This window comes from Muntiacus reevesi, chromosome 18 (assembly GCF_963930625.1).
Source record: "Muntiacus reevesi chromosome 18, mMunRee1.1, whole genome shotgun sequence".
Taxonomy (NCBI): Eukaryota; Metazoa; Chordata; class Mammalia; order Artiodactyla; family Cervidae; genus Muntiacus; species Muntiacus reevesi.
Genome location: NC_089266.1, coordinates 22776752 through 22794582, shown reverse-complemented (window position 1 = coordinate 22794582; position 17831 = coordinate 22776752). Strand labels below are relative to the sequence as shown.

The 17831-nt window shown below is 48.4% G+C and overlaps 1 protein-coding gene across 1 annotated transcript in view; it reads right to left on the bottom strand.

The window, feature by feature from the left end:
• Nucleotides 1-17831, bottom strand: part of PLXDC1 (plexin domain containing 1) — a 65230-nt gene that overhangs the window by 39816 nt on the left and 7583 nt on the right. Inside the window, exon 2 of the mRNA XM_065909418.1 lies at nucleotides 17368-17546. Coding sequence (XP_065765490.1) covers nucleotides 17368-17546 — 179 coding nt within the window. The remainder of the gene's footprint in view (nucleotides 1-17367; nucleotides 17547-17831) is intronic.

Genomic DNA, 17831 nt, shown 5'->3' with positions numbered 1-17831 from the left:
CAGATTGAACGCCACATTCCTTACCATGACCTCCAAGGCCCTGTGAGGCAAACTCTAGACTTGCCTATCCGATATTCATTACCCCTCTTTATTAATAGCACATTGATCTTGTAGCAAGCAGCAATGTAGTCAACTAAAAAACTTCATTCCCTGGATGACTTAAGGCTTACCATGTGATGCAGGCTGGCTTATGAGATATACTGAAGGTTCTAGTAGAGCCTTTTACAAGAGGTCAAATTTGACTGCTCATCCCTCTTGCCTTTGCCCGTCTCTTTATTCCTGCCTGGAATGCAGATGTGATGACTGGAGCTTCAACAGCCATCTTGTGAGTATTAAGACAAGTGAAAGTGTTAGTCACTCAGTCATGTCCGACTCTTTGCAACTTCATGGACTGTAGTCTGCCAGGCTCCTCTGTCCATGGGGTTCCCCAGGCAAGAATACTGAAGTGGGTAGCCATTCCCTTCTCCAGGAGATCTTCCCAATCCAGGGATCAAACCCTCGTCTCTTGCATTGGAGGCAGATTCTTTATCATCTGAGCCACCAAGGAAGCAATAAAGATAAGAGCTGCATCCTAAGGATAGTGGAGTGGACAGTTAGGCAGAACCTGGGTCCCTGGAGGAATGCTTGTTAAGGCCTCACATTCAGCATTCTGTTATATGCAAACATGAATTCTTCCTGATACACGGTAGTCTGGCCCCTCCCCAGGTCTCCCCTCCCCACCCCCACCCCTGCTCTCCTTGCCCCAGCCCGGCTGGGCTTCTTTCAGTTCCTGAAATCACCAAGTGCTTGTCTGACTCAGGACCTTGGTATTTCCTATGCCTCAAAACCTCTTTTTTGTTCAGTTCAGAAGCTGACTCCTCGTGGTCCTTCAGACCTCAGTTCGGTGGTCACTGCTTCAGGTGCTCTTTCATCAGGAGTGGCTCCCTGATGTCCCTGTTACACTCTCATCACACCTCGGACTTCTGCCTCTCCATGTGCTGCACACTTGCGATGACTGATTTGGCTTTTAGACTGTCTTTCCTAGAAGACCGTAATTTCCCCACAAATAAGGTCAGCCTTTACCCATAGTGGGTTATTTTTAGGTTGTGCTGTACAGTATGTGGGATCTTAGTTCCCAAACCAGAGATCCAATCCGTGCCCCCTGCATTGGAGGTGTGGATGTGAACCACTAGGCCATCAGGGAAGTCCCACCTATGGGGTTTAAGCAGAGTATGCACTCGATTGGAGGATATGTTAATAAATGAATGACCAACCATTCATAATTTCAAAGCATAGTTTGTTGAAAGTCTGCTCTTCCTTTGTTTTATTGCTATCGCCATGCATTCTAGTGAGCAGGATGGGATGTTATTCGCAAACAAAGCGAGACAGCAGCTCAAGGGGAACAGGTTTAAAACAGCTGCTTGGAGGCCTGGAAAAGGGTCTGGTTTCCATCACCTCATCCCTGGGACTCACCTGGGGACAGTGTTCACCAAACCTCCAAGCACTGGAAATAAGAGCCCTGCACAGAAGCCACGCTCTGCAGTTGTGAAGCCCAAACAGACGCTGACACATCTCTTGCTATGTCACCTAAGAGGCAAAGGGTGGGGTGACTGGGGATGTGTCTCACCAGCTTGCTACTCTGAGTTCTCTGCCCATGAAGGACAAACAGCCCACCTCCCTAGCCATTGCTGCTCTGCTGAGGAGGCTGTGTGCTACTGGGGGAATCCTGGGACAGGATCATCTCATTCTTGGAGCTCCCAAGAAGCCTTCCAATGGCACATCTTAACTGACAGCAAGGAGATTGAACCAGTCCTAAAGGAAACCAACCCTGAATATTCACTGGAAGGACTGATGCTGAAGCTGAAGCTCCAACAAGGACGCATCCTCCCCCATCACTGATGCAGGTGACAGACACAAGAGCCACTTGTGAAGGAAGCAAGTCTCTGGACAGCATTCCCATTGGCAGGACATCAGACACACAGGAAGGTGCCTCCAGCTCCCGGTCTTCTCCTCCCCAAACGCTCGTACCATCACCTGAGGAGGCCCTTCCAGTCCAAAGGTCTGAATTGGTACAGTTGCAGCTTGAAGCATGTCCCTTAGGCTGTATTCCTGTCTGGAGTGGGGCAGGGTAGGAGGAATTTGAGATTCAGGGAAGGGGAGAGGATGAGAAAAACAGTTCTCTGTCAAAGGAGGAAAGAAGGAGGGAGGGAGGGAAGGAAGGAAGGACGTCTCCTGATTCCTCAAGCTCTTCTCCAAGGAAGTGAAGCTAATGAGGGAGATGCTTTCGGGCCATGCAAGGAAACCCCGATTCCACCTGCTCAGACTCGGAGCAGGTCCTGGTAGTCCAGTGGTTAAGACTCTGCGTTTCCAACACAGGCAGCAAGGGTTCGATTCCTGGGCAGGGAGGTTACCCATGCTGCCAGCTGACCAAAAACCAAAACAATAAACCCAGAGGAAGCGTCCTCAGTCACGTGACTGAGAATGCAGCAGGGCAGCAAGTGAGGAGCACAGGACCTCTGGTGTAATCAGGGGCTTGTCCTAAGTGTGACTGCTGCTCCACAGAAAGGAGAAGGAAGCCAGCCCTCACATGTGGCTTCAATAAATATATGCTGGATAAGTGAAAAAGAGACCAAGTTGAGGAGGGTCTCGAACAGACAGAAAAAGTAGCCCTGGTTCCTCATGGAACCAGGTTCGAGGTCAGGCTGGAAGGTCAGGCTTGATCTCTAGCCCATGGATCCCATGGCAAGTCTCTGAACTCTCGCTATAAATCTTTCCCAAGACAGCTTGAATGGCTCCTTGGCAATAAAAGAGCCCTAAAGAGAATAGCTGTGCTCTTGGGGTGATCAGAGGAAGGATTTTGAGGGATACTCCAGACAGTCCTTCACCAGCATAGATAGCAAGAATCTGCATGGAAAGAGAGAAATGAGAAACTAAATTTCTGGGAGAATTTTTCCTTGACTGCCATGCTTTTTCTTCTACAAAGTCAATCGCCACTGGCTTCTGGACTTGGTGGTGGCTTGGAATTCACCAGCCATGGGGGTGCTTCCTGTCTGCAGCTGCAGGTCCCTTATCATGCTGCCACGGCATGCAGTTTTGATGGTGCAAGTCCACTCATGGCAGACACTGACAACTGTCTCCCATTAATTATCCTCCTCTCCTTCCTTCAGTAGCAGAACCGCCCAGTTTTTGTTAGACACATAGGCATCCAGCTAGACCACATTTCCCTGCCCTGCTTACAGCTACGTGTGACTATATGACTATGTCTGACCAATGGAAGATGAGAAGAATGATTGGACTCAATAGGAATTAAGGGGCTCTCACCTTTCTCAGTTTCCATTGGCTGGGATGCAGATGTGATGGCAGGAGCTGAAACAGCCATTTTGGACCATAACATGACCGATAAATGTTGTAGAGAGAAGCTGGGTCTCTAACACCATGGAGACACTACAACTCCTGCTTACTTATGCTCACACTATTACATGTAAGAGAGGATCATGTCTAAGTACCCTGTCGGTTGGTCATTTTTACAACAGCTGAATCTGTATTCTAATTAATACAAGGTTCTAAACGGCCTCCTCAGGCCACTCAATCCAAAGCCTTCTTCACTGTTTTCCACATATATATGTCCTTTAATGACTATGCCAAAGCCTTTGACTGTGTGGATCACAATAAACTGTGGAAAATTCTGAAAGAGATGGGAATACCAGACCACCTGACCTGCCTCTTGAGAAATCTGTATGCAGATTAGGAAGCAACAGTGAGAACTGGACATGGAACAACAGACTGGTTCCAAATAGGAAAGGGAGTATGTCAAGGCTGTATACTGTCACCCTGCTTGTTTAACTTATATGCAGAAACACTGGGCTGGAGGGAGCACAAGCTGGAATCAAGATTGCCAGGAGAAATATCAATAACCTCAAATATGCAGATGATACCACCCTTATGGCAGAAAGTGAAGAAGAACTAAAGAGTCTCTTGATGAAAGTGAAAGAGGAGAGTGAAAATGTTGGCTTAAAGCTTAACATTCAGAAAACTAAGATCATGGCATCTGGTCCCATCACTTCCTGGCAAATAGATGGGGAAACAGTGGAAACAGTGGCTGACTTTATTTTTCTGGGCTCCAAAATCACTGCAGATGGTGATTGCAGCCATGAAATTAAAAGATGCTTACTCCTTGGAAGGAAAGTTATGACCAACCTAGACAGCATATTGGAGCTTCCCTTGTGGCTCAGATGGTAAAGCACCTGCCTGCAATGAGGGAGACCCGGGTTCGATCCCTGGGTTGGGAAGATCTAATGGAGAAGGAAATGGCAACCCACTCCAGTATTGTTGCCTGGAGAATCCCACAGATGGAGGAGCCTGGTAGGCTACAGTCCATGGGGCGGCAAAGAGTCGGACATGACTGAGCAACTTCACTAGACAGCATATTAAAAAGCAGAGACATTACTTTGCCAACAAAGGTCCGTCTAGTCAAGGCTATGGTTTTTCTAGTGGTCATGTACGGAGGTGAGAGTTGGACTAAAAAGAAAGCTGAGCGCAGAAGAATTGATGCTTTTGAACTGGAGAAGACTCTTGAGAGTCCCTTGGACTGCAAGGAGATCCAACCAGTCCATCCAAAGGGAGATCAGTCCTGGGTATTCATTGGAAGGACTGATGTTGAAGCTGAAACTCCAATACTTTGACCACCTGATGCGAAGAGCTGACTCATTGGAAAAGACCCTGATGCTGGGAGGGACTGGGGGCAGGAGGAAAAGGGGACAACAGAGGATGAGACGGTTAGATGGCATCACCGACTCAATGGACATGGGTTTGGGTGGACTCCGGGAGTTGGTGATGGACAGGGAAGCCTGGTGTGCTGCAGTTCATGGGGTCGCAAAGAGTCGGACATGACTGAGCGACTGAACTGAACTGAATTGATGTCTCCTGAAAGGGCTTCCCAGGTGGCTCAGTGGTAAAGACCCTGCCTGCCAATGCAGAAGATGCAGGTTTGATCCCTGGGTCTGGAAGATCTCCTGGAGGAGGAAATGGCAACCCAATCCAGTATTTTTCCTGGGATAATCCCATGGACAGAGGAGCCTGGCGGGCTACAGTCCACAGGGTCACAAAGAGTCAGACACAGCTGAAGGGACTGGGCATAACAAAGGAAAAGGATTTAGAGGCTTGCCTGGCAGTGAACTCACCTGAGGAATTCACACACTTCACAGCTGACACCGCATTTGACCTGCTATCTGTGAGGCAGACCTGTTACCCCAGAGGGCAGCCTTCCAGGCACTGTGGCTAGAGGCTTGAAGCTGTGATGGGGGCGACCTCACATGACAGAAGGTCAGAGAGCGCAGCACAAGCCAGACCTCTTGGCAAGTCTGCCAAAGGGAACTGTGTTTCCTTGAAAGGCCTGCAAGAAGCCCCAGTGGGTAAACCACATTCATGTGGGGAAGCAGCTTGACGTGGCTTTCAAACCTTTCTGGCCATGAAACCCTTTCTTCCAATTAACCTTCCATGGAGGCGCAGTACATAAATTACATCAAAGTAAAGTACTCTGCAGGGAGAAAAGAGAAGGCCCGGAACCCAGCATGCTGTGCTGGTTCCGTCTCTACCACCCTCCACCCACGGTGGCCCCTGGGGTACCTCTAGGATCAAGGGCAGGGGCTGTGGAGTTAGCAGACCCGAGTTCAACAACTAGCCCCACTATATAATAGTTGATGCCACACATTCCTCTCCCCCCTGAGCATCAGTTCCCTCATCAGTAACCTTTCTCACAGAGCTCTTGCAAGGATTAGACAAAAACATAAGCACATAAAGCTCTCAGCCCAGCATCCACAGTAGGGGTTTGAAAAGTGGGAGCTATTATGATGAATCTGTTGAACCTTTCCAGGAAAGGTCTTGACTGGGGAAGCTGCCTCCTCAAAACCATCCCCAGCTCCATCTTCAGCGCCTGCTGTTACAGTGTCTCTTCTGCCTCAATTATTCATGCTGGGAGCCTGCCAGGCACTTCATTTCTGACAGCGGGGCAGCATTTACCTTGGCTGAGCTCAAGCCGTTTCTGGACAGGAACTCTGGCTAAGCTGTCACCATCAGCCCATCATCTGCCAGCCAACTGGCAGGTGGAAATGCTGGGGCAGGCAACCAAGTGCACCCTGCGGGGCCTGTTGAAGAAGCCAGGCTGGCCGTGCTGGTTAGAATGGTGGGCCAGGCAGCTGGGTCCAACCCAGGACATGCTGAGGGGATTACTGGGTATCCCATTGCCTGCCTCCACTGCTCTAGGAGGCCTTATGAGGCCAACGAAAATGTTTTCTAGATCCGTGCTACTCAAAGTGTGACCCAGGGACCAGCAACATCAGATTCACCTGAGAGCTCACTGGAAATGCAGAATCCAGGTGCGTGTATGCTAAATCACCTCCGTCGTGTCCGACTCTTTGCAACCCTATGGACTGTAGCCCACCAGGCTCCTCTGTCCACGGGATTCTCCAGGTAAGAATACTGGAGTGGGTTGCCATTTCCTACTCCAGGAGATCCTCCCAACCCAGGAATCAAACCCACATCTCTTATGTCTCCTGCATTGGCAGGAGGGTTCTTTACTGGTAGTGCCACCTGCAGAATTCAGGACACAACCCCAAAACTGCTGGATCAAAATCCACATTTAAATAAGCTTCCCAAGGCATTATTTGGCACAATAAAGTTTAAAAAGTTCTAGTCAAGAAGCGCCCTCTGTGTGGACCAACAGGTCACTTGTTTTTGTCTCTGAGGTCTCCGAGGACAGAAAGACCTGAGTTCTCATCCTGGCCTTCACCAACTCCCAGAGCTTGCTCAAACTCATGTTCATTGAGTCGGTGATGTCATCCAACCATCTCGTCCTCTGTCGTCCGCTTCTCCTCCTGCCTTCAATCTTTCCCAGCATCAGGGTCTTTTCCAATGAGTCAGCTCTTCGCATCAGGTAGCCAAAGTATTGGAGCTTCAGCTTCAGCATCAGTCCTTCCAATGAATATTCAGGACTGACATCCTTTAGGACTGACTGGTTTCATCTCCTTGCTGCCCAAGGGACTCTCAAGAGTCTTCTCCAGTATCACAGTTTGAAGGCAACAATTCTTTGGTGCTCAGCCTTTTTTATTGTCCAGCTCTCACATTCATACATGACTACTGGAAAAACCATAGCTTTGACTAGTAACCTTTGTCATTGAATGGATGAAATGAAATCCGGGGAGTGAGGCCAGCTCTCAGGGAGTGCTCCTTCAGTTTCCTTCACCTCATGCACCTACATAATTAACCTCCATCTTCCCTCTTGAGGCATTCAAGCCTTAGACTGAAATAAACCACATGGAACACTGTCATCACAGAATTGCAGAAAGTAGGTCCCCTGGGCTAGTCTGGGAAGGGAGGGACCCAGGCTAGACAAAGGGGCTTTGATATGGTGTTAAAAACCTGGGATAAAGAGGTGTCAGGATGCGTGAGGCTGACCTGAGAAGGTGCTGAAAGAGGGGTTTGGACCAAGCTTGGAAAGAGGGTGTGAACTGACTTTCTAGACAAAGCTTTTTTTAATACCCCCTGACACTTCATGGAAATGGAAGAATCATCTTATCCTGACACTGATTCAATATGTGGGCTTTTGGAAGAGTATCTATCAGTCAACCAGAGATTTTGACAGCATCAGTGTATTTCATGTAACCACAGAGAATTAGAATAACAAGGAACAAAACAAAAACAGGCCTCCTCCACCTATCACCTTGTCCCATTCTGGCATATTTCCTTCTAGTCTTTTTCATCTGGATGTAATTTCACGTGGCTATAATCCTGCTGACTATCCAGTTGTGTGGATGGTTCTGTCATGTTTCATGATATCTGAAGCAGTTTCTGATGTTGAACATGGTCTTTTAACAATCATTTGTAAATGAATCATGACCATCTACTCAGAAGAAAACCCCTAATTTTCTTAACTATCTCCTTATTCGGGAGCACTTAGTTTCCAGTTTTTATGCTCTATTTTTCTATTTTAAATACTACTCTGATGAATTTGTTGATACACTTTTCATATCCGGAATTATCATCCCTGCTTCAAAGCCTCTGATACAAAGCAGTGCTTTTCAAGTTTTAATGTGCATAAGAATCACTTGGGAGTCAGATTCTGTTTCTGCAGGTCTGAGGGGCCTGAGCTTCTGCATTCCTAACAAGTTCCCATTATACAGTGAGGAATTGTGATGATATGAAGAGTAGCCCCTAAAGCTTCAAGGCCAGGAAATCCTCCTTTGTGGCTGGGGTCCCATTTTTGTACTTCCAGCTAAGATCTGGGGGGAAACCACTACTCATTTTTCCTAGACCTTTCTGATTAACTTTTCAATCAGTTAGCTCAACTGATTTCTATGAAAACTCTATGAGACATTTAGGTGAGGAAACTGAGGTTTAGAGTGACAACGCAGCAAAGACACACACTATTTTCCATATTGGGACCAGATTAAGATGACCCACTGTTTCAATGTGCCTGAGACCTAGTGGTTTCCCAGGATGCTGGACATTCAGTGCCCAAAACAGGACCATCTTGGGGAAACACAGATGATTGGTCACCTTAACCATAGCCTAATTCAGAGTCAGCTAATGTTTATCATTCCCAACCCCGGGCCCATTTATGTAGGTTAGTGTACGACACCTTTGCCATTAGGCAATAGCATCCTCATGTGACAATGAAGAAATGGGCTCAGAGAGGTTAAGAAACCTGCCTAAGACAAAAAGACAAATCACCCAATTTTATAAATGGGCAAAAGAAAAATAAATGGGCAAAGGACATAAGTAGACATTTCTCCAAAGAAAATATACAAATGGCCAACAAGCACAAGAAAAGAAGCTCATTATCATTAGTTATTAGGGAAACAAACCAAAACCATGGTGAGATACTAGATCACACCCACTGCTGCTGCTGCTGCTAAGTCGCTTCAGTCGTGTCCGACTCTGTGCGACCCCATAGACGTCAGCCCACCAGGCTCCGCCGTCCCTGGGATTCTCCAGGCAAGAACACTGGAGTGGGTTGCCATTTCCTTCTCCAACCCACTAGGATGCTATAATTAAAAAAGAGAGAGAGAGAGAGAAATAACAAACGTTGGCAAGGATGTGGAGAAATGGGAACCCTCATACATTGCTGGTGGGAATGTAATATGGTTCAGTCACTGTGGAAAACAGTCTGGCAGTTCCTCAAAGAATTTAGCATAGAATTACACTATGACTCAGCAATTTCACTTCTAGGTTATATACCCCAAAGAGCTGAAAATATGTACTCTAACAAGTACACGTATACATGTTCCCAGCAGCACTGCTCACAAGAGCCAAAAGGAGGAAACCTAAATGTCTATCAACAAAGGAAGAGATGAACAAAACTATGGTATATCCATATAATGGAAGACACTATTCAGCCATAAAATGGATAGCCTTGAAAACATTATGCCAGGTGAAAGAAACCAGACATGAAAGATCATATATGGTATTTCATTTATATATGAACTATCCAGAACAGGTAAATTCATAGAAATAGAACACAGATCGGGGGTCACTTGGGGCTCGAGGCGGGGGGTGTGGAGCGACAGCCTAAATCCAGGGTTTCCTTTTTGGGGATTAAAATGTTTCGGGACCAGATAGAGGTGATGGTTGCACAACACTGTGGGCGTGTTAAACGCACTTCACTTTAAAATGGTTAAATTTTTAATGTGACTCTCACCTCAACAAGAAAGAAAGAAAGAAAACCAACCAACCAACCGACAGACCAACTAGCCGGCTGAAGGAAAAGGGAGACGGTCAACGAAAGGGGCTGCGTGGGAGGCGGACCGCCTTAGGCTGAGCAGCCAGCAGAGGGCGCTGTGGCACGCTTACCGAGCCAGGCAGGGGGGACATCCCCGACTGAGAACGCATCAAGTGCCTGGCGTTTTGCTCTCGAATCTCAACTTTGTAAGATCAGTACCTAGCCGCTCCATTTGAGGAATGTGAAGCTAGTAGGGGTTTGAAACTCCAGGTTCATTAACTGAGGGTTTTTAAGTGCCCGGCCCAAGGTCTGCCGCTGGTGCATGCCAGATGGGAGACCAGGACAGTGGTACTCTTTCCACAGAGCTGAAGACTGGATATCCAGACTCCACTTCTCACCTCTCAGGACACCCCTCCTTTTCACAAAATCCCTTATTTTCTCTCTCTTCGCAATTCAGCTCACAACTTTCCTTCCACCCACCTCACCCTCTACCCTCAGGAATCTTCTCCTAGCAGCCTCCTCACCCCATCCCTGCCCCTGAGTGTAGGCACTGGCATGCCTGGGTTCTTTGCTGAGTCATTGCTTGGGGCTCTTCTTGTGTCCCTGCTACGAGTCTGTCTGTCCTGTCTCCCCTAGGCCCTTTAGGCCCTAAGCCCTTAGGCTTAGGTCTGGGGAGGGGGCCTTCTAGAGGTTTCGTTTTGGGAACTGCCTCCTTTGGGCGGGTGTAGAAACCAGGCAGATGTTGCACCCGCTTGTCCCTCTCACTGCCCAGCTGTCTTGAATGCTGTGGTCCCTGCCCAGCCGCAGAGTTCCTCAGCATCCCCAGGCTTGCCAGGGTGGTCAGATGAGCTGGGAAGTTTTGCTTGGGTCAGAGAGAGAGGAGAGGAATTCAGGGAAGCGAGGCCAGGGGGAATACTGGGGTGAGAGGTGGGGAGTCAAAACTTTCTGTTATGGAGTAAAACTGTTTTATTACGGGGGAACTCCCAAATCTGAATTCTCTTAAACTTGGTTCCTCTCAAACTGTGAACTAGACATGAACAACAGTACCAAGAAAACCTTTCATTTGGATTTTGAAATCCCCAGGTTTGAAGACATTCCCCTTCAGCCTCTTGGAGGATCAACGGTGGCTCTTCCCAGATATCTGACTTAGCACTACAGCCCTCCCCAATCCCTCCCTTCCCCATAAAATTTCCAGTGTCCCCAGGGCCTCAGGACTGGTCTTGGTGGAAAATCTCTGGAAAGCTTGAGTCCAGACAAGAATCCTATTTCCATGGGGAAATAGGATGGTAGATGGTGGCAGAGTGGGCGTGGGAATAAAATCCAAGGAGATGGCTCTGAGTCCACCCTGGGAACACAGGCCAGACGCCTCAAGGCTTCCAAAGCAAGAGGTCCGAGTTAAGGAGCATTGTGGCGAGGTGGCCAGGCAGGAGGTGCGGGGCAGAAGGGACTAGGAAGAAGGGGGTGGGCCAAAGAAGTGAGAAGGGAAGATGGGGGAGCAAGGCTGGGCAGAGAAGGTCTGGAATGGGGGCTGGGCAGACAGGCTGAGGTGAGGGAGCTGGGCCAGCATGGAAGCCGGGGGGGCCAGGACGGTGGACTGAGGAGCCATGAAGGAAAATGAGGAGGCTCCTGGGTGGGGCTGGGGGGTGGAGGCAAAAGGGGTGGTAGCCCAGGTGCCAGGCCCTCAGCCTCTTGAGCAGAGGGAACCAGAGTCTGGTTCCTTTTGGCCCAGAATGGACTGTGATATGGATAAGTGGTGGAAATGTTGTCCGGTGGAAATGTTGTCCTGTGGAAATTGAAGAAAACTTCCTGAAGCAGACCAAATCAAACTTGCTGAAATGCCCCCTTTCGGCCACTTCTGTCTTGCTCAGCCCTCTGCTGCCAAGGTGGAGTTTCCTTTGGACAAGGAGAACTCCGCTCTCAGAGACGCTGACTGGAGACACAGGAGAAGCAGGCGTCTCTGGGCCCCTTCCCGGGACACCTGCAGGGGCCAAGAGGGCCCCCTGTCCAGGGTAGGGTGAGCACGCAGCCCAGGGGTGTGGAGGTCTGGCTGCGCTGAAGAGAGGCAGTCATTACCATTCTCCACTGAGCGCTGCTCAGGGCAAGGCCTATTGGGTTCAAGGCCAGGTAGGAATGGAGCGCAGACCCCTTTGAGGATTCAGGCACGAGGCCCCCACTCCAGGTCGCAGTGTGTGGACACGTGTCCTGGTGCATATAGGGTGTATAAGCACTGATGTTGTCTTATGGGTGTGGGAACCCAAGAGTAAGTAGAGTTGGGTCCTTTGAGGCCACTAAGTCCAACGACTCACCCCGGGCACAACCTCTTCTCTTCACCAACCCTGTCTTTTAAGGCCTCTGGAGATGGGAAATCCCTGCCTCCTTTGTTCCTTCAAAGGAGGAACGCCCACTGAGGGCCAGGCACTGGCGACAGAGTGATAAGACAATCTCAGGTCTCATGTGCCTCGGTTTCAGGGGAAGAGAGGCAATAAAAACAAATAAATAGATACTTCCATGCAGGAAGGGATATGAGCTATGGAGAAAAATAATCCATTCCCTCTGCCCCAGTCCCAACCCTGCAGCTATTAGAAAACAGCCACATCTAGTAGTTTCTCTATAGCAGGCTAAATACCCCAGGCTCCTTCAACCATTTAGACCACTCTGGTTTCTACATAACCATCTGAAAGGGGACACAAGCCCCTCAGCCATGATCAAGGCAAGAAACACCCTCCCTCCCACCACAGGATTCCCAGAGCCCCAACCCTTGTCGCCGGGGTTTCTGTGGGTTTCCATGAACACTGCTGGCTTTCCCACCTCCGTCCTTGGCAGCCACTCCACACTCCTGAGTCATCCCAGCCCACGAGCAGTGAGGAGCTCCAACTCTTTTCCTCATGAACCGCTGCTAAGCCACATCTCTCCCACCTGATTTTAAGCTGAAGCGCCAGGATTTATATTTGTCCCAGAAGTTTCATCTGACCTGAGGCCACCTATCATCCAGCCTACAGAGGAGGGCTTCTGGTTCCTAATCTGACATCTGAACTCTCTTGTGGCTGACAGAGAAGTCTGATCTAGAAGTTTGATCTTCCAATTTTCTGGGCAGAGCTAGGGACACCTCAGCTGCAGTCAGAGAGGTCTCCAGCCAGGGTGGGGTCGTGCTCCTTCGTGTGGGCTCTTTTTTTTTTCCCTTTTGGCTGCACCAAATGACATGGGGGATCTTAGTTCCCCAACCAGGGATAGAACCCCTGCCCCCCTGCAGTAGAAGCACAGAGTCTTAACCACTGGACCACCAGAGAAGTCCTCCTTCGTGTGGACTCCTGATGTGTTGAGGGGGCCACAAAGCCCCCAGGGCAGTGGAAGTCTTGTGATCAAGTACAGACACACGGCACCTGAGAAAGCCTCCCCTTCCGGTGATCACTCTGGTAACGGATTTTAAAATTGGAACATTACAGCTCAAAAGTTCCCACACGTAGAGAACCATCAGGATCATATACGGGGACTTAAAGAAACAAATTCCCAGCTCCAGTGTTTCTCAACCCGTCAGTTCAGGGTGGAGCCCGAGAATTTGTGTTGTTTTTTTAGGCTCTGGGGTTATTGAATCCATACTGGCTCTTAACGATCCCCACTGCCCTTTCTGAACGCCCACAGACAATTGCTTCCAGAAGGACACGTCTCCTTGGCTCTCTTCTGTGAGGGCCTCTCTGCCCAGACTGGGCCATGGTCCTCTGACCATGGGGTCTGGCCCAGAGCAAACATCAGTTCTTTAACTGATGACCCAGCAAAGCTGGGGGCTGGAGGAGGGGTGAGCCTCCAGGCGTTCCCTCCCTCGGGGTGCCTCCCCTGCCCCTGCTGCAAAATGGAGAAGACAGGGCAGGATGGGAAATGAATGGGGCTGCCTTTTCTGAGGCTCCACCTCAGGGCTGGTATTAGGGTGAGGCGAGGGAGGCCCTGACCTCCGGTCTAACCCTTAAAATGGCACCAGCGAAAAGAACTTATTTACAAAACAGAAACAGACTTGCAGATTTTAAAAATGAATTTATGGGGACCAAAGGGGAAACATGGTGGGGAGGGGTAAATTAAGAGCTTGGGATTAACACAAGCTACTATATTTAAAATAGATAATCAAAAATAAATAAATAAATAAAATAGGTAATCAACAAGGACCTACTATATAGCACAGGGAACTCTACTCAATATTCTATAATAACCTATATGGGAAAAAGATCTGAAAGAGAATGAAAATATGTATGTATAACTGAATCACTATGCTGTATATGTACCTAGAGCTGGGCTTCAAATGGTAAAGAATCTGCCTGCAATGCAGGAGACCTGGGTTCAATCCCTGGGTTGGGAAGATATCCTGGAGGAGGGAATGGCAACCCACTTCAGTATTCTTGCCTAGAGAATTCCATGGACAGAGGAGCCCAGTGGGCTACAGTCCATGGGTCGCAAAGAGTCAGACTCGACTGAGCAACTAACACACACACATACCTGAAACTAACAAAACATTATAAATCAACAAGACTCCAATAAAAAATTTTTTAAATAATAAAGTGGCATCAACAAACTCAGCCATCAAGAGAATATTTTAATGCCATATATTTTTAAAATCAAATTAATTAGTTCAATTGATGCCGAAAAGTCCATGATGAACAAAAGATCAACATTTTAAATAAAGACAGGATCAGTAATGGTGCCAAGCCACATCAGAGGCTGAGGTAAAGGGAAAAATAAGTCACAGAAACAATGCAGAGAGAGAGTTCAGAGCACGTGTTACCCTGCTCCCTCCCTACCAGGCTGCAGGAGGGCTAGGTCCCTCTCCCAGCACTCTGGTGCGGCCTGTCCACCAGTCCCTGAGGCAGAGTGGCACAGTTCTTCCTCCTCTGGGGAACCTCCCTCCCTGCCAGCTCAGGCTCACGTGGACAGTTTAGCTGCTCCCTGCTGCAGCTTCTCCTAACATCTTCTCTTCCTTCACCCTGCCCACTCCTGGCCCCTCCGTGTACACTGTTCCTACATTAAACTTTTTAAAAAACAGAAAGAAAGAAAGAAATGATGCAGGAAAAAATATTAAAATTCTAAAAATATCCTTAGAGAAGCTATTATGCCCATGACACAAGAACCATAGGGGACTATTTTTTTAAGAAAAGAATAAACAGCTCGTGGAAATGAAAAATATGATAGTAGAAAAAAAAATTGGTAACATTAAGAAAATAAGGTCAAGGAGACTTCTCTGATGGTCCAGTGGCTAAGACAGTGCTCCCAGTGCAGAGGGCAGGGGTTTGATCCCTGGTCAAGGAACTAGATCCCACATGCCACAACTAAGACTTTGCATGCTGTGATTAAAGAGCAAAGATCCCATGGGCTGCAACTAAGACCCAGCAAAGCCAAATCAATAAATACTAAAAAAAAAAAAAAAAAAAAAAAAGGGTTGAGAAAATCCCCCAGAAAGTGGATCAACAACAACACTTACAAGCCAACTAACAGACAAACAAAAAAAATACAAAGGGATGGACAACAGAAGCGAGAAGAAAGTTTGGGAATCAATTTAGATAGACATCTAATCAAGGGGTCTGGAAGAAAGAATTGAATATGTAGTAAGAGAGAAGATAGTCAAAGCAATAAAATAAGAAGGTTTTCCAGAACTGGTGAATATAAGTGCCTGGGTTGAAATAGCCCATCAATTGTTCAGCACAGTGAGAGAGAAAAGTCAGGACAGGCACTTTTAGAAGGCTGGGGTTAACTTAAGGTAACACCCTGAAAGCTTCCGGGAAAGCAGTTATCTACAATGAGCATAAGCACGACATCAGACACAACGGTGACATCAGAAGCCAGACGACCATGTGAGATGCCTGCAAACCCGTGAAGGAAGATTATTTTTAATCTAGAATTCTATATTCAGCCAAACCATCAATCAAGTGTGAGGATAGAATAAAGGCATTTTCAGACGTGCAAGTTCTCCAAAGAATTTCTCTTCTTCTATAACCTTTCTCAGGAAGCTAAACAAATGAGGGAGCAAAGCAGGAAAGAAAAGACACAGGATCAACAGGATAGGGCACGCAGCGAGGAGAGAGATGGAGTTCCAGGGTGGCTGCAGGCAGGCAGGCGAGCACCAGGCCAGGTTGGAGCAGCGTGACGACAGGAGAGACATTCCAAAAAATAAAAATGAAAATGAGACAGGTTTGACTGTGCCAAAAATTATATTTGAGGCCAGTGAATGTTTAAGAATACATAGCCATGGACTTTCCTGGTGGTCCAGTGGTTAAGACTCAGTGCTTCAAGTGCAGGGAGATGTGGATTTGATTCCTAGTCAGAGAATTAAGAACCCTCATGCTGCTCAGTGAAGTCAAAAGATTTTTTTTTTTAAATTAATAAAAAAAAAAAAAAGAACATATACTGTTGGTAAATACAAAAATCTAAGCAACTGGGTGGGGGTGGGAGGCAGGAAAAGCAAAAATGATGCAAGAAAGGAAACAATGATAGTGCCCTGATTGGCTTAGTAGTGAACAATATTTACCTGATAAAGATAAAAAGCAGAGCCTATGGATTTAATAATATTGAGAGCATTAAACCATGTTTGGGGGTGTATACAGAAGGTGAATCTTCATCTACACAATGGGCAATCAACATATAATGTCTAAACAGATTTATCAAGAGGCAGCTGCATAAGCAAATTACTTAGAAACACACGGAGGTAACAGCCAGGTGAAAAGCTCAAAGTGGCATATTCTGAGTGAGGGGTGGGCAGGTCCAAAGCGGAGGGGCGGACGGCTGTGTTTTATTTTCTGACTTCAGCACTATTTGACCTTTTTGATTGCGTGTGCGTCTTGGATTTAAAAAACGAGTTATCGAAACATAAAGAAATGCCCATCCTCTTATTGCTTCTCCTTCCGTAGTTTTCTGCCACCTGAGAATCCACCCTCTTCACTTGCAGCCATGGCCGCCTCCGCTCGTGACCACGGTCATGTTCATACAGTCTCTCTCACACACTCACACTCATCACAGACACAGCAGCCCACGGTGACAGACACACAGGCAAATGTACACAATACACAGTAACCCTCAGACACACCCGTGATTACAGATTCCCCCCGGACACAGAAGCCCCCATCAGCTCTTCTGTGGCCGCCGGGAAGCGCTGCACAGTCTTCCCTGCTTCACCAGCCCCAGGACTGCCCCAGGCAGAGGAGGTTTTCTTCAGCCACACCACTCTAATTGCCTTCTCTGCTCAGAGCGCCCTGCCCCAGGGCTGAGCAGTCACACCATTAACCCTTTGGGACCACATGGTCTGTAGATGGCACAGAAATGAGGTAGGCACAGGACCAGAGCTGGCAGTCAATGTGACTAGTAATAGCCACCTTCATTCTGCTTCTAGCGGAGGCCCTAAGACGTGGAAGGGTCCAGTGTCCTGAATCCTGTGGACATGCTGTGCATCCTTGAGCAAGTCACTGCACCTCTCTGAGTCCACAAGGAGGTAGGCAGCCTATGAAGCTCTGAGATGCTAAGATTTTCTGACCCAGGCTGGGCCGGGCTTTCATCCCCTCCCCTGGGAGCCCTCTCTCCACCCTGACCTCCAGGATCGACCCCAAAGGATACACTAGTGGGTCTGAGAAGTTTGCAAGGGGCACCAGGGCCGCCCCCCCACCCACCCACTTCCTCCCCCTCTGTGTCCCTCCAGCACTCACCACCACCCTGGTCCCGTTGTCCGGCAGTTTGTCAATGGCCAGGGTGCCCCCACCCAGGTCCTGGCTCAGCTGAGTCCTGTCCAGCTCCGACACCTGGCCAGGGCTCTCTCCGGCTCTCCGATTCCAGCCCCACGCGGTCCCCTGGGTGGCCCCTCCAGAGCCTTGACCTGCATCCTGACCTGGGAGAAAGGGACAGAAAGCTGAGTCCTGGCAGTCAGAGTGAAGGCCGGGAGGGGGACCAGCCCGCTTATTCTGAGAAGCGCTGACCCCCCTGATATAATCATTGACTCTGGGGACACTGACACCAGGGCCAGAGACACCCAGCATGCACCAAGCTCACCCCACAAACTTTGCATTCGGGACACTTGAGCCCTCACTCCAGCCCTCCACTGAAAATCTGATGCTCTCCATTTTTCCAACAGGAATCAGCAGTTCACAGAGGTTAAAGAAGGTCATAGAGCAGA